The following is a 24,467-nucleotide window of genomic DNA, read 5'->3' as shown; positions in this document are numbered from 1 at the left end:
CAAGCTGTGTGATTTAAGTGGGACTGACACTTCAGAAGTAGCTGCCATTCAGAATAGCCCATCCCTCTGGTCAAGAGATTGGTGCAGAGATGGGAAGATAACTGATTTAGAGATCACTGATTTTGTGAAAGAACAAAACTCAATGGAGTAAATTTGAAGATCTAATTACCTTTATTAAGGAACTCATGAATTAGGCAGCATCCCATCCAGCAAGTAGAAGGACACTTAGGGGAAGGCAAAGGGTCTTTTCTGGCAGATTACTGCATTAGTGCTAACCAGGAAATTCCTGATTAATAGGTTTAAAATTCCAATCTTAGGAGAAGCTGAAATTGCAATTAGATTCAGCATTAAGTCTTGGTGGGGCTTAGCAAAAGTGACTCAAATTTTTAGGTCTGTTGTTTCCTTTTAACCAGATGCTTAGGGGAATCTTATTCTTAAGATATGTAAGAAAGAAAAAATGTGGGAAGCTATTTCGCAACTTTGAGAAAACTGAGATACATTCATAGTCTCCAGAAACCACCTCCCCTTCTGTACTGTGAGTTCCACATTGGATTATATCCCCTAATTCAATACCGCTGCCCATGTGTGGAGAGAAAAGTATAGCACAGGAGTTAACAGCACAAACTGTAGAGCCAAACTCTTGGGTCTTAATCTCAGTTCTGCTTCTTACTAGCTATAGGACCTTGAGCAAGACGCTTGCACTCTTTATAACTCAATTTCATCATCTGTAAAACAAGAATAATAGAACCCAATAAGGTTGAGGTTTAAATGAATTAATACATGAAAAGCACTGAGAACATTTCCTGGTACAGGATAAGTGCTATATAAATATTAACTATTCATATTGTTGCTGTTGTAAGGAATGAATAAACTAACAAATGGAACGTGCTTAGAACAGTGCCTAACACATAGTAAACCCCATTACCTGTTACTGGGAACATTCATTCATTCATTCATCCATTCAACAATATTTACCGAGTGCCTTTTCTGTGCCAGGTCAGAATGTCCTCATTCTAGACTAGTAGTGTCCAAAAGAAATGCAATGTGAACCATAAATGTGAGCTAAATACCTAATTTAAAATTTTCCAGCAGTCATATTGAAAAAGTAAAAAGAAACAGGCAAAATTACTTTTAATATTTTAATCCAATATCCAAATATTATTTTATTATGTAATCAACCTTTAAAATTGAGATATTTTTCTTTTTTATTCTAAATCTTTGTAATCTAGTGTGTATTTTGTGCACGCAGCATATCGCAGTTCACACTAGCCACATTTCAACTGCTCAACAGCCCTCTGTGGCTAATAACTAGCATGCAGTTCTTTACATTAAAAGAGGGAAAGAGGCCCAGCTGGGCTTGGCTCAGCGGTTGAGCATTGACCTGGGATCCCAGGAGATTGGGGTTCGATTCTGGGTGAGGGCACATGCCCAGGTTGTGGGCTCGATCAATGACTGTCTCATCATTGATGTTTCTATCTCTCTCCCTCCCTCCCCTTTCCTCTCGCTAAAGTCAAGAAAGATATATTTTTAAAAAAAGATAGGGAAAGAGGAAAAAAATGTCATCTTTGTCCCCGACCCCATCTTGCTACTAATTACATAATATTTTTTCAATTAGCAAAGTCCTTTCACATTCATTATTTGATTTGATAGGAACATGCCTCACCTTAAAGGATGGATTTGATTTTAGGAGGTGGGGAAAATTCCCATCAGGGGGAAACAAATGAGCAGAAGTAACAAGGAAGGAAAACGAGGGGTCTATTAGGAAATTAGAAGTCAGGGAGATAAACCTAAGAAAATGTATCAGGGAAGCCTTCCACAGTCTCCAGAACAAGGAGGCTGCATGCATGTTATCTGTCAGGTAGTGGGGAGAAACAAAGGTTGTAAGCATGAAAGACGTAAGATGAATTAAACTGGCAGCTAAACATAGCATGGAAAGGAGAAGCCAGAGGTAGTTCATTAGGAAATTAAATCTCCGGGACCCAGAAGTTCCCTTCCACTTTCCAACATTGTTAAATGCAAAATATAATTGCTTCCAAAGTGTAATTTTCATTTTCATTTTACTTAAGGTGATTTAGGAACCTTTATGAGATGAGATATGATGAGAGCCATTAGGAGGACTCCATACAGAAAGAACAGCCAAGTACAAAGGCCTTGAGCTAGAAACAAGCTTGCCCTGTTCAGGGAACAGAAAGTAACCCGGTGGATGGTGCAGAGTAAATACACATCTGCACATAGTATGGGGTTTACACTTACTCCTGTCCCCTTGACAATGCTGGCGCGCAGTGGCGTCAAGGAACAAGGAGAGACGGTCTACAGTATCTTTCAGCTGCCTCGCAAGAGCAGATTAAAAAAACGCCAATCACTTCTGGTGACCCAAGAGCAGAAATATTGATTTAAAAGGTGTCGACATAAGAAAACATCCAAACCTGTAGAGGATTTTTATGAGCTTATTTGAGACAAACTGATAAGTGCCAGGATACAAAATCTCAACAGCTTGAGATGGTCTGGAGAATGGCAGTTTTACTGCTTATTTTATACATTAGAATCAAAGGAAAAGCGCTAAGGGAGGGTAGTAAATGAAATCCACTGGTGGTAGATTAAGGGGGTGGGAGAAAGCAAAGGGGGGGGGACTCTGGGATTGGGTAAAAAGTAAAATGGAGAGTCACACACTTCTTTTACATCGATGGGTACAGGGTAGCTGACGTCGACAGCACAGAGAGGTGGTGTGCGGGGACTGGATGGGACAAGGTAACAATGCGGGGTTCTGGGGTCTCCTGCGGTGGTCCCTGGGTTGTGCCCTGAGAGGCCTGGAAAAAGATGACTCTGAGGTCCCAAGGGTATGCCATCGTGTGTGCGAAAAGGCGATAAAAAGGCTCAATTAAGGTAAAGACGGACCTTTCTCAGGGAAGAGGCTGGCCGAGGACAGGACTTGCGGTTCGTTAGGGGTCTTAATTTCAATGTGGCTACTCTGGGTGAGTCGGTGAGGGCCGCCATGCGGGCCTCCCCGGAGCTCGTCAGGTTTACCATGCGGCCCCTTTCGCGCACAGATGGGATCAGTACACCAGCGGGTGCCTGTCTGCGCTTCCAGGGGCTTCGCACAACGCTCTTTACAGCCGGGTCGCCAGCCCGCCCTCAAACGCCACTTGCCTCCCAGCCCTGGGCCTGCAGCCAGCCAGACAGCAGCTTCTCCTCCCCGGACGCCGCGAGGAAGTTCCGCCAATTCCGACCCAAACCGGGCAGAACTTTGGGACCATCACATCCGGCTCCGAACGGAAGCCTCCCCCTACCGGAAGTCGCTGGGGCTAGGAAGCCGGAGCGCCAGTCGGGGGCGTGGCCCCGCCAGCCAATGGGCTCTGTCCACCTCCGGGTTCCGTCACCGTGTTGTCTGTGACGTTCAGGGGCGGGGCGTGGAGGAAGGCACCGGACTCCAGAGGGATCGGCCACCCAGTCGCTCCGGAGGCGGGGGACGAACAGCAGGATGGTTTACATCGCGAACGGTGAGCTGGCGGGAGGGCTCCGGGGGGCCGCGGGGCGGGGGCCGGGTCCCTCCCGTCCTCGCCGCCGGGCCTGGCGCCCCTCTCGGCCCTCCTGGACCGGGCGCCGCGCAGCCGGGCGGGGCCGGAGGCGGTGTCGCCCGGGCCTGCGCGCCTCCGCCGACCGGCCCTGAGCTGGTGGGCGACGGCCCAGGCCCCCGCGGCCGACCCGGCGGGTGCCTGGCTTCCTCGTCGAGCTTCTGGTTGTGGGTCCGGGAAAGTGGACTTTAGTCTCGGGCGTCTGTGTCCTTAACTAGTAAATAACATGAACACCGTCTGCGTAGCGCTTATGCCTCAGGCGCTGTTTCAGCGTCATTCGCTTATCATTTCTGACAGCTTTTATGGCAGCCCTCTAAAGATAACATTTTATTTTCCCAACGTCACGTTGAGGCACAGATAGATGAAGTAGATTGTCCAGGATGACAATGGTAGTTAATGGCTCCGCCCGGATTCCCGTCGAGGTTGGCTGACGTCAGCGTCCTTGCTGTTGCCTAGTGTGTGGACTTTCTGTAGCTTTGATCCCAGAGAATGATGAAAGTTTCGGGTGGGCTTCCCCCCCAGGAGAGGGTAGCTAGTCATACATGAGGTAGAGCAAGTTAATTATTCCCGGAATAGAGAATCCCAGAGAGACTTAAATTCGGTGACGACACAAAGAAAATGACAGGGGAAGGAAAGGCAGTAAGACTGGGTCAGAACAGGGCCAGCACTGCGGCCACCTGTTTGATTCAGGTGAAATGAATGCCTTGGTGCAGCCTTCAGTAGTTCGTGGGAGACTGGAACTAGGTGCTGATTCTATTTGAATCATCTGTTTATCTTTAGAAATAATTATTAAGACAGTGCATTTTGCATTCCTTTGCTCTTCAAAATCTCACTCTCTGCCTCCCGCTTCAAACCCTTGGAAACAGGAGGGTGGATGGACACACAAAAACCAAAGTTTTATCTTTGTTTTGGCACTCGGGAACTTTGTGTTTTATCCTTTGTCGGTAAGGCTGGCAGCTTCTACTTGTGCATTATTGAATGATATTTTGTATTTGTAGTGTATTATTGTGTGCGTATAATCGTATTTGATCCACTTAGATAACAGAAGGGCCTTTTATTTCACGTTTCTAGTTGAGAAATACCAGTTTGCACTCAAGCAACTTATTTCCCTCTAAGGATGTTGGGAGGAGAGGTTTCTGCCTTCAGAAACTAAGGGAAAGTGCAAAACACCAGACTGATGCAAGAGCCTGCAATTGGTTCTTTAGAGTCACACCGAAAGAATTGATGGGTTCCAATTAGATCTGTTTTCTTAGGACTGTATTTATCAGCACTTCATAGTTGACAGAACATTTATCTTACCGTCAAGTTACGTTTCCCCAAACAATTCTATATGATTAACTCTGGAATACTTTTTCTCAGAGAAGAAAAATGTCGCATCAGCCAACGAAGCAGAGCTAGTAAGAGGCAGAAACTGTCACCCTTGGTCTGTCTTTAAGTGTAGCCTTTTTGTCTCAATAGTTCTGTGTGTTAGATATACCTGAAAGTAAACTGATAAAGGAAAGAGGAAAAGTAAAAAGCTTGAAAAAGTCCTTGGGGAACTGGAAATGAGAGGTAGTTCACAGACAGCTCTTCTTCCAAAATATCCTGACCTCTTGATTTGCAAGGCTGAAACTCTAGAGTACTAACTTTTCAGGTTGTAGCTTTTATCATTTAAAGTGGTTTGAAAAATAGATCTTTTTCTTGCTTAAGACAAAGCTGAAGGCTATAATTAGAATGAACAGCCCTTTACAGAAAAATAGTCATTTTAATGAATAAGCCAATTTCTCTTCAGTACTTAGAGCACACAGATTCTTTGATTTCTAAAAATTTTATCCTAATGACTGATTCTGAAGACCTGTAAGAGTATGTATAAACAGTCTTTTTGTGCAGGCAAGAGGATTTGCAAATGAAAAGAAGTACCTTGAACACATTTAGAAAAATTAAAGTGATGTGAGCATTCTTTCATGTTTACCTGTTTCCTCAAAACACTTGAATAAACAGATATTTGTACACCCATGTTCATAGCATTTTCACAATAGTAACCCAGGTTTCCATCAACAGGTAAATGGATCCACAAAATGTAGTATACACATACAATGGAATGTTAATCAGCCTTAAAAAAAGCAGGACATTTTGACACGTGCTACAACATTATGCTAAGTGAAATAGCTGTTCACCAAAGTACAAATATTATGTGAGCCTTCATGAGGTTTCTAGAGCAATCAAATTCACAGAGACAGAAAGTAAAGTAGAACGGTGGTTCTCAAGGGGGTGGGGGAAGGGAGAAATAGGAGGTTAGTGTTTAAGGGGTACAGAGTTTCAGCTGGGAATGATGAAAAAGTCCTGGAGATGGATGGTGGTGATGACTGTACAATAATATGAATATACTTGATGCTATAAAACTGTACCCTTCGAAAGGGTAGAGTTTTTTTGTGTATATTTTACAGCAGTAGAAGAAACAAGAGAGAGAAATACTTGAAGTATCACCCCCAAAATTACAAACTGTAGGAAAGCATTTGACATAGTAAAGGAATGACCCCTAGATCACAGAGCTTTACTTCCCTGAACCCTTCCTTAGAATGGTGTGCACATAACAGACCTCTTTTTGTTGACTATATGGAACAATTAGCAAGTTGAAAACTGAATCTGTGATTGTTGCCTTACTGATTAAATGTAATGCATCTTGTGTCAGGGATTTGTAGCACTAACTCAGGTTTCTTTATTCTTGTCTGTAGGACAAGTGTTGGACAGCCGGAGTCAGTCCCCGTGGAGATTATCTTTGATAACAGATTTCTTCTGGGGAATAGCTGAGTTTGTGGTTTTGTTGTAAGTATAATAGTAGTGTTCTTTTTTTATTTTATTTATTATTTTTTATCCTTACCCGAGGGTATTTTCCATTGCTCGGGTATTTCCATTGCTTTTCAGAGAGAGGGGAAGGGGAGAGAGAGAGAGAGAAACATCAATGTGGGAAATCGATGTGAGAGAGCGACAGTGATTGGTTCCCTTCCACACATGCGCCAAGCACCAGGGCGGGGGATTGAGCCTGCAACTTCGGTACCTGCCCTTGGCTGGAATCGAACCCGGAACCCTTCAGTCAGACATTGTAACCATTGAGCCAAACCCGCTATGGCAGTATAGTAGTGCTCTTAATAGCCCTGATACCTAGGTTGCCAGAAGTACATTGGGTACATTATGTTGCATATCTTAAACAAGCTCAGCTTTCCTGAAGCAGTTTTTCATTTTAATTTTTTTCTAATTAATAGCTTTGCTAAGGGAAATGAAGACTTCTATAGTGGTAAAACTGCCACCGGACATCTTACGATTATGAATATGATAGTTGAGTTGGCAAGCTTGACCATAGTCTTGGTAATAATCATCTCAGCCTGCAGCTATGGAGCCAGGTCTGCCCATTTCAATGCCAAATGACAGTGCCTCACTTTCTGTTTACTATTCCCAGCTTTACTGTGTATGTGCAAATTTTATTCACTATTATCAAAAGTTGTTTTTTTTTAATGAAGGGTTAGAATCAATACAGAGGAGGCAAATTTAAACTCCACCATAATTTCAAGCAATTCTTAGTTAAATGCATTTTTTGTTCTTTCACCTGCTATATAGTTTATGAAAATTGTTCATTAACTACTAACAAGTCTTATTTATCCTAAGTTTGAATATATATTTGAATGTCTTTGTGGATAGAGAATTGTAGGGATACAGAGATGTGGGAGATAATCCTTTCATTGACTTTAATATCGGTAAATATCTTTATATTGTAAGGGACAGTGGATGGGCATGAGTATGGGAGGTGGACATCAGAGGAAGTTATTTCAGGTGTAAGAAACAGGAAAGGTAGCAGAGAAGTTTGAATATCAGTCTGTGATCTTTATGTTCATTTGATTATGTCTGTGGTTTAGAAAGGTTAATCTAATAGCTGCATGTAGCATAAATTAGAAAGGGTAAAATGGAAGAGACAGCTCCATAGGAAAATACAACAGGAGACAATAGAGGCTCAGAATTAAATTACCCAGTGCAAAACTTCTTTACAGTTTTACAAATTTTACCTACCCTGTATTGTTTATTAAAAATACTATTTTAACTTAAATTCTTCCTCCTTCACAAATAAAATTTTATTTAAATGGATTCCCAGAACGTCTGTGCCTCTGACCCACCACCCTCTTCAGCATAATGTTAGGTAGGCTGTTGGTAAGGGAAATGCAAGAGCAATGATTGTGCAGTACTGTAAAAACAGACTCAGACCTGACAGCTGATGTAGAGGAAGTTGGGATGCAGTCTAGGAGAGTTATCAGCAAATACGAAAGATCAGGAGGGATGGGTTTGGCACAGAACATAGCGCACACTGTTTAGACACGTGCTTGTGTTAGATGGTGGTGTCACAATGGTTTTAAGAAATGTGGGTTTGAAACTAAGTCGTTTCAGCTGCCCTCTCACAGAGATGATAGCTGAAACCAAGAAATACATTTTATAATGTTGAAAGTGGTTCTTCTGTTGTTTTCTGCCCCTTGTTTCAGTTTCAAAACTCTACTTCAGCAAGATGTGAAAAAAGGAAGAGGCTACGGAAGCTCATCTGATTCCAGATATGATGATGGAAGAGGGTATAGCTTTTTAAATTGATAATAGACATTTTTACCTTTCTGTATATTTTAATTGGATTAGATAGGCTGGCTTATGGAAGTTAAAGGTTTAAATTCTGTGTCACAAAATTAATTTATTGCTATAAATCAAGTGAAGTTGCCTCTGATTTGATAAGCAGTCAACCTGGCAAAGCTAAAATGTACATATATCCTATAGGAAATAACGTAATTGGAAGATGAAAACAGAGCCAACATCGAAATCGAGAGACTTCATTTTAGAATCTAGATTTCCAGCTGCTAATGAAAAACCCAGAAGATCAAGCAGTAGTGGGGTAGACTTGTGTTTTCATGTGGCAGAAATCAGCTGGAGCTGGGTTTTAGTTGAGTATTTACAGAAGGTGGTGTTCACTTAGTTCATGACAATCCTTGCCTGACTCACTTTCCTCATGTGCTTTATGTACCTGACCCCTGTAAAAGTTTGAATTTTTTACCTAAATGGTATTTTAAAGAAAAGGGTCTATTTGAGCGTTTAAAAGGAACCAATTGAAGTTGTGTACTGAACAGTAGAAATTAACTTTTTCTTTTATTAGGCCCCCAGGAAACCCCCCCAGAAGAATGGGTCGAATTAATCATCTTCGTGGTCCCAGCCCTCCTCCAATGGCTGGTGGATGAGGAAGGTAACTTAAAATTTGAAATTATTCTGCAGGGATTTTATTTTGTAAATGCCTACTTGGGAAGGTCTTTAGGAAAACAGAAGTTGCCCAACATTTTGTAATTACTCAGACATTATTTGGAAGAATATTTCTATCCTAATCCTTGAAAAATCCATTGGCTTTATTATCAAAATGTCTTTTGAAACAGGTTTCTAACATGCAATGATTGTTGGATTTTTCATCTACATCCGAATTAATAACTAGCAACTAATTACTGTAATGTTTTCATTTAGGTAAATGTCTGCTCAAAGAAGCAGACAACTGGACATGCACATTCATAGCAGAAGGAAACCATTAAGCAGTGGAGGGCTGACCATGCTGGACAAGTAGATGAATGTGTACGTCTCAACAAGAATTACTCTGTGTCCTCACAGACGAATGAGGTCGTGTTGGGAATTCCCTCGCAGGGATCTGGCATGACTGACATGCAATTCTATAAATGCACATGTTTTGTCTCATCTTTTTGTATAGTTTATGAAAGTATTAATATAGTTTTAATAAGTAAATATTTTTAGGTTACAAAGCTGACTGCTCGTGTTTATATAATTAAAACGCCGAATTTGAAGAAAATTAAAAGGCTATGTATTTAGTACTGTTAGTGTCACCCTTTTCAACTTCTGAAAGTGTTCATTGTTAATTTGTTCTCATTTATAAATAAATTACATTATATTTATTTCAGTAGTGTGCATATAATATGTGTTTTTGAATTTTTATTTTGAAACATATTTGTCCCATGAGTCTTTAATACAAGGTGTTTGATATGCTGCCATATATAATTTATCAGGGTATTTATAAAGCCATGACCATTAAAATGAGCTACAAAATGAAGATTTGCTAGGTGGGCCTTGAATATATGGACTTCATGCATCTTGACAAATTTGAATTCTAAACAGTTGTTTTGTCTTTAACCCCCATCTCAATGCTGGTAACTCGCATTCTTTTACCAGAATGGAAGCTCTATGAGGTTAGAGATTCTGTCTTTATCCCAGTACTTTAAACAGTGACATGTAATCGGCACTGAGATATTTATTGGAAGAATGAATAATATAGGTAATTGTACTTCCAGTGTTTAACAGGTTTTTAAACCAAAGTGTTGCGATAAAAGCATTTTTATATCCATTTGTAAGTATTTATTCAACCCTATTTGCCAGGAAATGGGGATGGTATCAAAGTGCCATTTACTGAGATGGTAAAAGTGGGAGTAGGTTTTTCGGGCAGTTTGGGGGTTCATGAAGAGTTCCATTTTGGACATATTTAAGTTTGCCGCGCCTTGTGGACGGACATCCAAGGGGCAATACCAGATATATCAATCTGGATTTCAGGGAGAGTCCACACTAGAAATACATATCTGGGAGTTATCTTCATATTTAAAGCCTTGAAACTGGATAAAGCCGTCCAAGAAGCGTGGAGAGAGCGCACCTCCTCCGGAAGCCTAGCTCAGGCGCGGCCCTGAGTAGGGCCAGGGAAACACGAGAAATGACGTGTGTACGGTGTCTGGTGGGAGCCCAAATGAGGTGTCGGTTAGTGACGGGTCTGGGGTAAGCGCTCACTGCAAAAGCAAAGTGCCGGACATTGCGGGCTGCCTACGGCTGGGAACAATCACAGCACCATCCATTTAAGCCACACACCCGCCGCCTCCCAAGCCCGGCCCCAGCGGACAGCTCCGCCCTTCCGTTTCCCGGGGTTCTCTGGGGCGACTCCCCGGCGGCCATCTTGACTGTGGGCAGCCGGCCGGGAGACTGCGCCTGCGCGGCCGTCCGGCGGTTCCGGCGGGTGCGCCGCGCGCCGAGGCTAGGGGCTCGCGGGGCTGGACGCTCGCGGGGGTCGCTGCCGCCATGACCCAGGCGGAGAAGGGGGACGCGGAGAACGGGAAGGAGAAGGGCGGGGAGAAGGAGAAGGAGCAGCGCGGCGTGAAGCGGCCCATCGTGCCCGCGCTGGTGCCGGAGTCGCTGCAGGAGGTTAGGCGCCGAGGGCGGGGCTGTGAGGGCCCGGAGCCCTAGGCTCGGACTCCGACCTCGGCAGCGGGGCTGGGCGGGAGGCTTCGGGCCCCCGCGGCCGTGGGTGGTGTCGCGGGTGCGCGCTCCCTCCGGGTCGCCGTGCGCTGGGTCGGCCGCGCGGGGGCTGCGTCCACACTGCGGGTCCCCGCCGCCGCCGTGCGCGCCCCGGCTCCCCGGCCTTGAAGGCGGGGCGGGGCTGCCCCTCCCCCCGCGCTGTGTGCGGCTCCGGCGGCCGCGCGGAGTTTAGCCTCGGGCCTGGCCCCTTGGGAAGCGGTAGTTGGAGATTCAGGCTTTTTCCTTTGTTAAAAAAAAAAATCTCAGGTAGTGGAGGCCACTTCAAGCTTAAAAGCAACGAAAAGGTAGACATATATCTAAATAGACATTGGGTGCGTATGTGTCAAAAACAGCAAGATTAAGGCATACCAGAAAAAATTACTTGCAGCACATGGCAGGCAAAGGACCTTTATATCATATTACTATTGATTAGTGAAGAAGCGCCAGCGTTCCCATAGGCAACTGGGCAAAGGTAATGTAAAGCTCACGGCAGAGACCAGGAGGCATTGGGATGCTCGGAATTTCTTGTTGGACGTCCCTGAGGTGGGCTCCTGCCTGGGTCATGCCCGACTGCCGGGGGCTGTGGAGCACACAGCAGGTGCCGGCCGGGGTGAGCCTCAGGGTGGAGTTACTGCTGCACGGGCTCTTTTTCCACTTACCTAGTTGAGGGGGCGGGCTGTCCGGGCTTGCTGGTCCCCACCCAGGATTCTCCCACTCTGAGGGGCGGGGCGCTGCCTTTTGCGGGTGGGGCCCCCAAGATGAGAGCATGGTGTGGGATGGGCTAGTGCAGAGGCCCATAAGGAAGGACTGGGCACCACGGCAGGCACCTCCTCCAGCCCTGATGGTCTGGGAGGGTTTCTGTAAAGGAGGTGGCACGTGGACTGAGGTCTGAAGGATGAATAAGAGTTAGCTAGGGGGAAGGGGAAATCTCAGGGAGGGAAAGAATAGGGTGGAAGAGACCTGGGCTGAGGGTTTAGGAAGTGTTGGAGATCAGGGTGTCTGGGATTGAGGGAGAAAAGGGAGCAAGAGGTGAGAACGGAGATCTTAGCAGGGGCCATAGCATGACGGTCATACAAGCCGGAGAGTCCAGGTCACCACTTCTGAAGGCCCTGGAGACCTTGGGGAGAGCTAGCTGGACTGCGCATTGTGATTATTAACTGGTGTAATCTTCACAGTTACTCTGTGAGGTGTAGGAACTTTATCCAGAGCAAGGAAGTGTCACAGTCTGAATTGGAAGATAGGTCTGTGAATCGAGAGCCTGGGTGGGTCTTAAACCACTGTAGCAGCATTTTCTTCAGTTAGCTATATAACACCCTTTGGTTTTTCCATGTCCTCTGTGGCACCTGTACTGTTAACTCCGTCTCATCTTAAACAGTAATGTCCAGGAAATGGTATGTGGGATGTGGTGACCAAAAGGAAGTGTTCTAGAGTAAGGCTAGATAAGTAGGCAGGGTCTTGATCTTGGAGGTCTGGACTTTATATGTTGGCAAAGTATGGAAATGTTTTAAATGGAAACATGCCTAGAAGATACAGCTATAGCTTCAGGGGCAGGGCAGAGTAGATGCTAACTAAGGAGTCGGGCTGGAGTGGTGGTTCTTAACAAAAGGGATCCTGTTGTCAAAGGGATTGTGGAGTCCCTTTTTCCTTCCCCCACTCCCTGCTGAAACTCTGGGTCCCTCAACAGGTTTGCATGGTAAAGTTTCCCCACATGATTCAGATTATATTCTGCCTCTTGAGAATTTTGGATCTCAGTTATCTCAGAGTAAAGTTGACAGTCATCCACTGTCCTGATTCGCACCACTTTGTCAGTCCTTGTTCATCACCTCCCAGTAGATTGTGAAATGCAGCAAAGTTTTCTGACCTGTGAGGACAGAATTGTAAACTCTGGCTTTTCAACTCCAGACTCTTGGCAGATTAGGTAAATAGCACAGAATCAACAAGGGTAAAGTGGTTTTAAAAAACTGTAACCAAAACACAGTTGATGTACACACTTGGAAGTAGTTGATGAATAAAGCCTTACTTTCTAGTATTACAAAATAATTCTTCCCTTACATTAATTTCTTCCTCACCTGTTCAACTATGGGTTTAAACCTGGGCAGTCATACTGATCACCTCAGGACTGAGCTTTTGAAAATTGCGGACTTTTAGGCTCTCTCCCTGGAGATTCTGATTTGCGAAATTTGTAGTGAAAGCTTAGGGTCAGGTTTATTTTTTACAAGCATCTTTAGGTGATTCAGATTTAGGGAACCCAGCACTTCACTAATCATAGTATTCCCCACACTCTTATTCCTTGTTTAACTGTCTTCCCTAGTAAATGGAAAGTTCTCTGATTTTGGGGACTTTGTCTTAGTCACCATTGTACCCACAGTGTCTGGCACAGGAATGCCCAGTAGGTTCATTTGCATTGGCTAATTATGGTTCTTTTTATTTAAACAAATGCTTGTTGAGTACTGTGAGTTAGATCCTGGGAACACAAAATTATAAAATGAGTTTGTATTCAGGTAGAGAGCAGTAATTGGATGCTTCTCATATAACTCCCTTTACTGAATTATTTTGATACCTTTGGGCCTGATGATCATTACAGGAAACTAACTTCTTAGTCTATCCTGTTACCTATTTGTTATTTAACTTGTTACCTGTATATTACTTACTAAGGGCACACTCCTGTGTTTTATATTTGCAGCAAATCCAGAGCAACTTCATTGTTGTCATACATCCAGGTTCAACAACTTTAAGGATTGGTCGAGCCACAGACACACTTCCTGCCAGCATTCCTCATGTCATTGCACGAAGACACAAGCAGCAAGGGCAGCCCCTATACAAGGACAACTGGCTCCTAAGGGAAGGACTTAATGTAAGTCAAGCCCAAGGTTGTTTCCTTGGGAAGGCTTAGACATTCAAGTATATGCAATAATCTTGAATAAACATCTTCATAGCTGTGTGTTTTAAAATAACAGCATCCTTTAGGGTTACAAATATCATTTTTTTTTATCTGAGCTAGCAATTTTAAATTACAAAGAAACAATTGTAACAAAAGTTAGTTCAATTTTTTTATCCCATCAGGATGAATTGGGTGATGTTTAATGGAAGGTACAGAATTATCACTTACTTAAAATGATACATTCAGGTCACTATTAAATGACTACCATACTTTCTCTTGTAGATACTTAGAAGAGTTTAAATTCATTTTTCAATTCATAAGCAAATTGAATTGCTGCCACGCTAAGCACTTATTAAAATTTTAGGTCAAATCATAACTTAAAGGCAAAATGTATTTCCTTATAGTAAACATTTACTTTATCCTATTTTACAAATGGAAATTGTCGGAAAAAGTTTGTGATAGATTTCAAATATGTATATTATATTGTAATCCACTTTAAAGTTTTAAATCAGGATAGTTTTAGGAACTTGTTTCGGTAATTCTGACAGTAAGCCTTAAGGTTCCATTTTTTAGCATAACTAGCAGATTTAAGTCCATATAACTTGATAATATAAGAATCTAAAATTCACTTACATCTTTGAATCTTTTAATTCTACTTTAGAGAATAAAAACTGAGAAAAAATAAAAGACCATTTCTACAAAAAAATTTATGGCTGTGTTCTTTATAGTCACAATAACTTGAACTCTTGTTGACCTAAGCAAAAAAACACATGAAGAAATATGTAACATTGTTATAAAATCGTAAACATGAAAGTGATATAAATAATAATGAATCCCTGAAATACTTTGTAAATGTAAAAGTAGCTATGCTCTGATTAGTGAGTGCTATGAAGTTTTTTATTAACCCAAAATCACTAGAAGTTATAGATTTTTGCAAATAGTTGGTTTATAGTGAGGGTTCTTTTATGACATTTTTATATAAATAATAAAAAGATTACTTTGAATTCTGAAGATTAGTACATGTGACAGATTAAGGAAGCTGCTTGTAGACGAGGGAGCATTTCCCATTGCTGCACTCAGTTAGGAGTTTGCCAGCTTGCCTTCCCTTTTCACTAAGTCCTCTCATGTTTCCTTCTTTTTCCCCAGAAACCTGAAAGTAATGAACAAAGACAAAATGGTCTTAAAATGGTGGATCAAGCGATATGGTCTAAAAAGATGTCAAATGGTACAAGACGGATTCCTGTGTCCCCTGAACAGGTTCAGTCTCAGCTCTTGAGATGTATTCTTTTAGCACAGCTATTATACCATAATGCCGTTCATGTATTCTACCTGTTTCATTATGCAAATGCAATAAGGGGTTTCCTTTAGAAAGGAAGAAAACCCATTCATAACCACCTGTGGAGCACCTGAATCAGTGTCATAAATGCTTAGGCAACCAAATGACTTATAAGGTATTGTTTTGTACTACAAGTTGATAAAATTTATAGTTTATCTGAGAGTCTTAAGTATATAATTCCAGGACCTTGGTGGGAAGCTGTATTCTTACCACATTTGTTATTTTAATGTGATAAAACAATATAATTAGGAATGGCTATGAGTGAGTATGATATGTAAATTTATATTCCACTTCAGGTAGAGAGTAGTTGTAATTTTGGACTGGCTGTGAATCACAGCCTAGATGTTAAATATCCCAGGAAAAATCTAGATTGTGGAAAAGGGCAGGGGAATCCTTTATTACCAGTCAGTGTTTCTCCAAGTATCTTGGGTTTGTGATTAAAATTTGCCACTGTATCTGGTCCTTGAGGGAGAAGAGAAAAGAGGACCACACTGTTTTTATTCCTTGCATAAATTCAGAGAATTTGTGATGTGCTTTCATTTCAGGCACGCTCCTACAACAAGCAGATGCGACCTGCAATTTTAGATCCCTGTTCTGGAAATAAGTGGACAAACACATCTCATCACCCTGAGTTTTTGGTAGGAGAAGAGGTAGGAAACTTCTTTGCAACGAAATGAAAGAAGAAAACCTCATCTTAATGCTGAAATTCATTTACTTTGCCATCCTGTTATAGTTTCCTGGTATTCCATAATCCTACTTTGAGAACCAGATAATCACACTGGCTCCTGAAGTATTAGATACTTCCCCTCAACATTTACAACATTCAGCCAGTGTTAATGATCATTCCTAGCCTTAGGACTTTGAACGTGAATCCAGAAAACCTTGAGAGAAGAGTTTTTTAACAATGCGTTTATTTCCCCATCTTTTCTAGGCCTTGTATGTTAATCCATTGGACTGTTACAATATCCACTGGCCTATTAGAAGAGGTCAGTTAAATATTCACCCAGGACCTGGGGGCTCCCTTACAGCTGTTCTGGCAGATATTGAAGTAATATGGTCTCATGCAATACAAAAATACTTGGAAATTCCATTGAAAGATTTAAAGGTGAGCTCAGATCCCCAGTTAGTTGGATTGTGTTTAAGGTTCTTGGTCAGGGAAAGTACACAGTACTGCGTTGTTTATAGTGTAGTGTCCTTGAAGCAGTCTCGCCTTGAGTGGTGAGGGCATCTTCACTGAATCTTCCCTTAGGACTTTCTCTTTTTCTTATGCTGTTTCTTTGGTGTCTGTCTCTCCTGCTCTGCAGGCAGCAGGCTCACTCAGGTTTATGCCTTCTCTCTGGACCTTTAGCAGAAACATCAGTTATCTTATTTTTCCTTTCACAAGTGTTAAATAATTCAAAGAAAAAGAAAACAAGTCAGCATTGTCTATTTTTTTCATAAAACCCAAAAGAGAGCAGAGAGTTTCAAGCTTTTATTCTGGGCCTCTGGCCATTGCTGCTACTGTGGTGAAATGTATTTTGACCTGACTTTAGTGTTAACCGTTTAATCTTTTTCCTTTGTTCTTAGTATTATAGATGTATCTTGTTAATCCCTGATATCTATAATAAGCAGCATGTGAAAGAATTAGTGAACACGATCCTGATGAAGATGGGTTTTTCAGGTATGTCTCATACTCCAGCGAAGCCTACTTGAAATGAGAATTTTTTCTTTTTACTGACAAAGTTACTCCAGTTCACTGCTTTATTGAATTGCTTATTTGAGAGGGTCAGCAATGCTTGAATATTTGCCCAGAAGTTCCTAGACTTTAGTTGATTATTTAAGAGCATTACTGCTCCCCAGCTGATTGCTCCTCTGCATTCTGTTTTTTTAGGGATTGTGGTCCATCAGGAGTCTGTGTGTGCCACTTTTGGAAGTGGTTTAAGCAGCACGTGTATTGTAGATGTTGGGGACCAGAAGACAAGTGTATGCTGTGTGGAGGATGGAGTCTCTCATCGGAATACTCGGTGAGGGACTAGGGAGATGGCATTCCCCTCCTTCTCCCCTCATAGTCTGTTCAGCTATAAGGCATCACAAGTCAGAAAGATTATTTATAAGGAATTAGATATTCAGATTTTGCATAGGAAACCAGCAAGATTGTGGAAGTGCAAATTCTAGCAAGGCTATAAACAACTGATTTTACCCTTCCTTTGGAACTCTCTAAGTTCCCACGAGCAGCTCCTGAAAGTCCTAGTGTGTGCTGTGCTGACCCACAGAGAAAGAGTATAGATTAGCTCTGTGTCTTTTTCTGTGGTCTGGCCTAGAGATATGAGTCAGTCACAACAAAGCTTGATTTAGGCAAGTCATGTAGGAGAAAATAGCTTTTCAGGCTGAGTTCTCTAGCTAGCATTTTGGGGAAAATAGGTTTTCAGACTTGAGTTCTGTAGCTAGCATTTTGAGTATTTGCTTTTCTTGTCATAAATGATGTTCAGTGAGTAACTTTATGGTAGTCAACTCCCTTCCTGTGTTGTCACTAGTACAAGAGTTAATACAGTAACTATCAGGAACAGGTTTGCTGCTTGCCCTTCCTGAGACAAGCCCAGCACAGGTAAGCACAGTCAGGTAGTGCACACATGGACTCTCTGCAGCATTGTGTGCTCCCAGGATGGCTGCTCTAGGAAGCTTTAATTCTTCTTGTCCCTTACATTAGGTACTTTGAATCTCAAGGTATAGAAACAAATATAAAAGAGGTCCCAAGAAGTCCATGAGAAAAGTTAATCAGATACTCCCATCCCAAGTTACAATGCATTCTAAAACCCGGTATGAGTTATTTGGGCTCATACATTGTTTGTATTATCTAATGCCAGTGGTTCTCAAGGTATGGAGAAAACCCTGGATTCAGGTCTTTAAGCACTAAAATAATGTAGCAGTGGTCTTCCCAAATTGTAGACACGTTCAGTTAGTGGATAGTATCCTCACAGATTTCTCCCATAAGTTTGTCTTACAGTGTCTGTCACATTTATATGCTGTGGAATATACATAGGCAAACAACTGTCAAATGGTAAATGTATTGACTTGGAAATGAGCTGGATTTAATAGTGTGTTTTCTATTTCTTGGATACTTTTTGCAGACAGCTTGGCTGCTTCTAGGTGCCATACCACTAGTTTATTCTAGAGTTTCCTTTCTCCCTCCTATCCATCCATCTGTTCTTTCATTCTTTAATTTATTCCTGCAACAAACATTTCTTGAAACTTGCTGTTTTACTGTGTCTAATTGAGTTTTTGAATCACCCTTTGCACCTTCTGAACTGACAGATTACCCATCTGCCCTTTCTCTTAACTCTAGACTCTGTCTGGCATATGGAGGGTCTGACGTATCAAGATGTTTTTACTGGCTGATGCAGCGAGCTGGATTCCCTTACAGAGAATGCCAGTTAACAAATAAAATGGATTGCCTTCTTCTGCAGCACCTAAAAGAAACGTTTTGTCATTTAGATCAGGTGGGAGCAAAATCAGAATTGACTATTTTTGCTTTCAGTAAAAACCTAACAATATCATGCTACACTTTCAGCTTAAGCTGATAAAGCCTGGAAGCTGAAGCCCTTAAGGAGTAAGAGTGTTTTTGGTAAAGTCAGAGCTGTGTAGGTGTGTCTCGGGCTCTGGAAACAGCTTGTTTTTTTTTAAGAGAGTTTAGCGAATTTCTCTCTCTCTAGGCTCTGTGATCATTCTGATGAAGGATGAAGATAAATCTTTAGGTGTGATGAGTAGTAGCAGATAATATATAGGTACAGACATTTAATAGAATGGTACCATTTGAAGCACTTTCTTAGTATTGTGAACAGTCAACATATAATCATTGCTGTATGTGGATTACTACCTTTTTATACTGTTTTAGATCTTTTTTTTACCTTTCAAATAGTATAATTCTGAATAAAAAAATTTGAGAAATACAAAACTAGGTAACACTTCTCAGTTACTGAGAGCATTCACTTAATGGATTTGGGTCGTCGTATTAGTGTTTACCAATAATGAAGAAAACAAAACATTTAACATTTGTGGAAATTTCACAAATGTTAAAAGGAAAGCAAGTTACCATTGAACTCTTATAAGTAAGCTCCAGTGGGTGTGGTAGAAAGTTGTAGGGCAGCCTTTTTATCGGTGAGGTTTAGATGGTAGGGAGGCTTAACTATAATTGGAGGAGTTTACATGCATTTTTACTGATTCACTGACAGCATCTTTTCCTGGAATCAGGACATCTCTGGACTTCAGGACCATGAGTTTCAGATTCGACATCCAGATTCCCCTGCCCTGCTTTACCAGTTCCGATTAGGAGATGAAAAACTCCAGGTAACATATGAGTGTGTATTTTCATGGATAGAAGGAAAGCCAGCCAGGCTCAATCAGACCTGGGGACTGTGCACTTGCTGGAAATCTCGTGAGGTCAGAATGTGAACTGGTTGTAGATTATTTACTAAATCAAGTTAGAACAAATCTAAGGACCATCTTTTTAGTCACTACATGATTAGTCATTTAGAGAGAGAGGCTCCATTCTTATTAGGTAATTACAAAGTAGATTACTAGGCAGTGGACATTTGCTCTGTGATTCTCTGTTGTCATATCACCCATTCAGTTGGATGATAAGTGAGTTTCTGCCTATTTGCACCGAAGAAATAATGCTACTCCCAAGAAAGAACACTACACAAACTAACTCCTAGGATCTAATCTGCCAGTTTTATTTTTTGGAAGAACAAAATTTAGTGGGTCGTTGTTTGCAAGAGGCAGTATCCTCTGTTGGTCATTCTCTCTCTTCCACGCACAGGCTCCAATGGCTTTGTTTTATCCAGCAACCTTTGGAATCGTTGGACAGAAAATGACAACTCTGCAGCACAGGTCCCAGGGCGACCCTGAGGATCCTCATGATGAACACTACCTGCTGGCCACACAGAGCAAGCAAGAGCAGGTCCGTGGTGATTCTGGTGTGAGAGGAGACAGTTTTCCTGCAGGAGAGCTTGCCTGTGATTAATGGATCAGTGCAGTCACTGCCGTCTGACAGCATGCAGAAGCTGACACTTTCTAGAACTATAGATGAAGTCTAAATTTAAAATATGGGTAACAGATCTTTTTTTGTTCAGCAGGCATTCATCCAATTTCCAGCATACCAGTCCACACATTTAAAAGTTAAATTAATGGAATTACTTTTGAATATTTATCCATAGTAAATATTTTCAGTAAAATCTCACCTCTATTTTTAAATAAAGTATAATGCATGAGAGGTGTGTGGCATGGGCAAAGAGCTGAATTCCTTTGTCCAAGGCTGATCCCAGTAATAGGATGTCTGAAGCAGAAACACAAATAAAAGCCATTATCTGCTAATGAAACAGCAGTACATGGTGGAGAGAAGAGAGCCATAAGCCTTTTCTAGTCCTCATTGCTGTCTCAAAGGTGAGCACAGTGGTTACAAAAGGTCTGAAAATGAGGATTTTGTAGCAGGCACTGGCCCAGGAATTCCACTGAAATACTCTACTTAAAAACTCAGTTCAAGGGGAGAAAAGCTCATCTACACTGACATCTCAAATTTAAATTCCAATCTGTAATAGTAAGGTTCTGAGACCCGCCCTACCTGCCAGTGACTGCTCTAGAATTGTCATAGTGCATCCTCTCCTATACATCACTTCTCCCTCCCAGGTGGTTGGTTGTATATACTCTGGTGTATTTCTTCTCTGCACCGCAGCAACAGGCCCTTGTTTATAGTCCTGTATAGGAAGAAGCGGGGGGATCTAGCTGGAGACATCAACAGTGTTCTGTCTTATTCATACCATCTACTTCATTGTCCTTTTCATTGATTTAAAGTCTGCAAAAGCTACTGCTGACCGAAAGTCTGCATCCAAACCCATTGGATTTGAAGGGGATCTTCGTGGGCAGTCCTCTGATCTTCCAGAAAGACTTCATTCCCAGGAGGTGGATTTGGGATCGTCCCAGGGAGACTGTCTGATGGCTGGCAATGACTCGGAGGAGGCCCTTACTGCACTGATGTCCAGGAAGACTGCCATCTCACTGTTTGAAGGAAAAGCCCTGGGCCTGGATAAAGCTATCCTTCATAGTATAGACTGCTGCTGTAAGCACATTCAGGGTGTCTGGGAGATAGCAATTAAATAAATTGCTTCAAGCTAGGGTATGGTTGTGCAACCTAGCATGGCATACCCATTCAAAACCAGTCGAGCACCTACCTTGTACTTGCTTTGTCGGGTGTTGGGAACTGATTCCTAGCCTTATTGGAGGAAATCAGAATAAGGCAAATTATCACACAAATGTGAAATTACAACTGTGGCAGGTGTAACAAAATTGAACTAACCAGTACTAACTGAGAGCTTCTGATTGAGGAATTTAATAAGGGATTTTTTACTCTGTAGGAGGAGTATGGAGGGTGGGAATCAGGGAAGGCTTCCTTGAGGAAAAGCCACTTGAGAGAGATCTGGGCAGTGAGTGGCCGTTAGCCAGTCACAGGTAGGTGGCATTCCAGGCTGAGGAAGCAGCCTGTGTGAGAGCCAGTGTGGCTGGGACACAGTGTGAGGATGAGGCTAGAGAAGTGAGTACACGCCACATTGGACTTTTTATGCCCCCTCAGAGATTTTGGTCATACTGCGAGTAGCAGGGTGGAGGCAGCAACATGCTCACATTTGAGTTTTGCAAGGTTCCTCTGGCTGCATTGTTGAGGAGGGGTTAGAGAGAGATCCTTAAGAAGGCTCTTGCAGTTATCCAAGCAAGAGATGGTGGGTGGGTATGGAGAAAAAGCATGGAAGGGCTATCACTGTCTTTGCAGCATCAGATGATACCAAAAAGAAGATGTACAGCTCCATCCTGGTGGTGGGAGGTGGTTTGATGTTTCATAAAGCACAAGAATTTCTGCAGCACAGAATTCTCAACAAAATGCCACCTTCATTCAGGCGAATTATTGAAAATGTGGAAGTGATCACAAGGCCCAAGGTATGTTCATGGTGCAAGTTGGACTGTGCAGGTAAAACCAGCATTGGTTATTTCTAATTCTAACGTATGTGCATGGATAAAATCCTGGAAGTCATGGGCTTGTGTCTGGTAGGTCTTGAGGTTTGGGGCGAGTGGAAATATTACTTACAGAAGGTCACAGATGTGGGGAAAGGAGGTGTGGACGACGGGACTGGATTCCTGGGTTTTAGTCCCTGCTGTGCTCTCCAAAGCTAGCAAGACTGACTCTGCCTTTGTAGAAGGATGGTGGGGCAAGAAGACTGATGGGTTTCACGACATCAGTTAGAACAACTCCATTGTTATCTCTTTCATAGTAAGGATCTGCTGCTGGTCCCTGGGTCTTTGAGAATCTTTTAGGCTTGGGCTTCCTTGAAATAAAAGCCTAGGAATTTAGAAACAGGTTATGCCTATATTTCATTATATATCATTGACAATTCCTAGGAATGTTCTTAATTAATTTAATCCTGAGGTAGAGATTGTGGGATATGTTTATTCTACTCCAACTTCAAATTAAGTTACTTCCTTACGTATGTTCTCCCTTCAGGGCTGACTGTGGAATAATAGTGAACAGTAGCAGCTTCAGTAATAAAACTAAAAAGTTTTCTTGTCAGTTGAAACAGGCCTGTAGTTCATGGGTCCTTAATGCAGGTTGAAAATCTGGCTTTTTAGGTATTCACTCAGCAGGTTTTTTCCCCACCCCCAAATTCAAATAAATGATTAAGCGTACATCTTTTCTGCTTGTGCTGACATGTCTGTATCTCTGCTCTAGGACATGGATCCCCGCCTGATTGCATGGAAAGGGGGTGCAGTGCTCGCGTGTTTGGATACGACACAGGAACTGTGGATCTACCAGCGAGAATGGCAGCGCTTTGGTGTCCGCATGTTACGAGAGCGAGCTGCCTTTGTGTGGTGATTTGGGCAGAAAATGTCACTCAGAAGCCCCAAGACAAGCCTCTTGGTATAAAAGACTCTTACAGAATATGTATTTTTTAATTTATTGACCTAGATGCTTCAGTTTCGTGGAAAATAAATGAATTTTAACTTTTATGTTGAGGACATGACATTGGTGTGAAATTATAAGCTGTTTCTGTAGTCAACACATTTGAGAATAAATGTGCTAAGCTTTCTGCCCCATCTCAGGGTCTCAGAAACTCCCCAGTCATGTAAAGTGGTTGAACAGTTGTCTAGTGATGAAGTTCCTCATTTAAGCTGACTTCTCCTGCAACCATGAAGGATAGGTGCGTGACTTGGGGACCTGAATTGTGTGAAGAACTATATGGTCATGACATTTTCCCTCTTGTCTAGAACAGCAAGTACATGAAGGAACTCGTGCTCTTGGAATTCCAAGTAGGAAAAAAAGTTTTTGTTTTTTAAAACTTTCTGTTGGATTACAACAATGATGGGGGCCCATTTAGGTGTAGATTTACCGAGGCAAAGGTTGAAGACTGGGCTGGCTGGCTTTTGTTACCCAACATGCTCTGAGGTAAGCTTGGGAAAAGAAAAGTTATTATTTGACCAGAACAGAAGCAGAAAAGGAAAATTTGTTTCTTACCTAAAGCCAAATAGAAATGATTTAGGTATAACTTAGAGTTGTTAGTATGTGTATAAAGCGACAGCTACTAACTTAATCATTAAGTTACCCAGTTTTCCTTTACCTGAAGAACCCAGGGAAAGCATATGGAGTCCTTTGTGTTCAGTGTGATCTATTTACCTTAGTCTGAGCAGCCTGAAGCAAAATGATATAGACCACTATTACCACCAGTGATCCAGGCCTCAGTGAAGCCTTCTGAGCCTCTGGCCAAAGGAGAGAAGGCATTGTCGGAGACTGGAGCCAGTCAGTGAGCACAGCCTGGGGATTAGAGACCTGGGAGGATTGGGAGGTGCCTGATTCCTGCCAGTCTTTTACAGTTGCTTCCACTGTCTCACCCTCAAGAACTGGAGGCAGGACTGGGGGAAAGATAAATGTAGGGACAGTTAAGGGGTGGAGATAAGAGTGGAATAGGAAATCAGGATGGTGAGCCCTGGCCCCTGGCTCAGTAGTTAGTGTCCGCCCACACACCGAAGGGTCACGGGTTTGATGCCCAATCAAGGGCACATACCTGGGTTGCAGGTTAAATCCCAGCTCAGGTCCGGGTGTGTGCAGGAGGCAACCAATCAATGTGTCTCACATCAATGTTTCTCTCTCACCCTCTCCCTCCCATTCTCTAAAAAGCAATGGAAAAAATATACCCTGGGTGAGGATTAACAAACAAAACAAAATGAAAAAGAGTAAGGATAGAAATAAGCGTTAGGACATGGAGCAGTGCTGGTAGCGGGACATTTTCATTAAAGAGTATCCTATGTACCGGCCCAGTCGGTTAGGGACAAA

General features: G+C 42.3%; 2 protein-coding genes across 3 annotated transcripts; both read left to right on the top strand.

Moving 5' to 3' along the window:
- Window positions 1-3,417: 3,417 nt before the first annotated feature.
- SELENOK (selenoprotein K) lies at window positions 3,418-9,526 on the top strand. 2 transcript variants are annotated; one of them, XM_016210204.2, is made up of 4 exons: window positions 3,418-3,497; window positions 6,287-6,377; window positions 8,078-8,161; window positions 8,731-8,821. In XM_016210204.2, exons 1-4 carry the CDS (start codon window positions 3,479-3,481, stop codon window positions 8,819-8,821), a joined length of 285 nt encoding a protein of 94 aa, XP_016065690.1. In that variant the 5' UTR covers window positions 3,418-3,478. The 2 variants fall into 2 exon arrangements, 1 of the variants encoding a protein (XP_016065690.1); XR_001602985.2 differs by lacking the exons at window positions 3,418-3,497; window positions 8,078-8,161 and adding an exon at window positions 9,087-9,526 and having other exon boundaries at window positions 6,291-6,377; window positions 8,731-8,817.
- A 1,139-nt stretch (window positions 9,527-10,665) lies between these two features.
- On the top strand, window positions 10,666-23,233 carry ACTR8 (actin related protein 8). Its single transcript, XM_016210205.2, has 13 exons — window positions 10,666-10,811; window positions 13,588-13,758; window positions 14,932-15,042; window positions 15,667-15,771; window positions 16,053-16,226; window positions 16,688-16,781; window positions 16,992-17,124; window positions 18,444-18,597; window positions 19,349-19,444; window positions 19,917-20,057; window positions 20,948-21,212; window positions 21,918-22,081; window positions 22,869-23,233. Exons 1-13 carry the CDS (start codon window positions 10,689-10,691, stop codon window positions 23,010-23,012), a joined length of 1,875 nt encoding a protein of 624 aa, XP_016065691.1. The 5' UTR covers window positions 10,666-10,688; the 3' UTR covers window positions 23,013-23,233.
- Window positions 23,234-24,467: the final 1,234 nt, after the last annotated feature.

This window comes from Miniopterus natalensis, chromosome 15, assembly GCF_054644295.1.
Source record: "Miniopterus natalensis isolate mMinNat1 chromosome 15, mMinNat1.hap1, whole genome shotgun sequence".
Lineage (NCBI taxonomy): Eukaryota > Metazoa > Chordata > Mammalia > Chiroptera > Miniopteridae > Miniopterus > Miniopterus natalensis.
This window is presented reverse-complemented; position numbering and strand designations above follow the sequence as displayed.

What these genes read in the sequence shown, in the direction of transcription:
- ACTR8 (XM_016210205.2), top strand. Translation starts at nt 10,689, where the DNA reads ATGACCCAGGCGGAGAAGGGGGACGCGGAGAACGGGAAGGAGAAGGGC. An exon ending in TTCCTGTGTCCCCTGAACAG is followed by an intron (nt 15,043 to 15,666) that starts GTTCAGTCTCAG and finishes CTTTCATTTCAG; the next exon opens with GCACGCTCCTACAACAAGCA. An exon ending in AGTTTTTGGTAGGAGAAGAG is followed by an intron (nt 15,772 to 16,052) that starts GTAGGAAACTTC and finishes CATCTTTTCTAG; the next exon opens with GCCTTGTATGTTAATCCATT.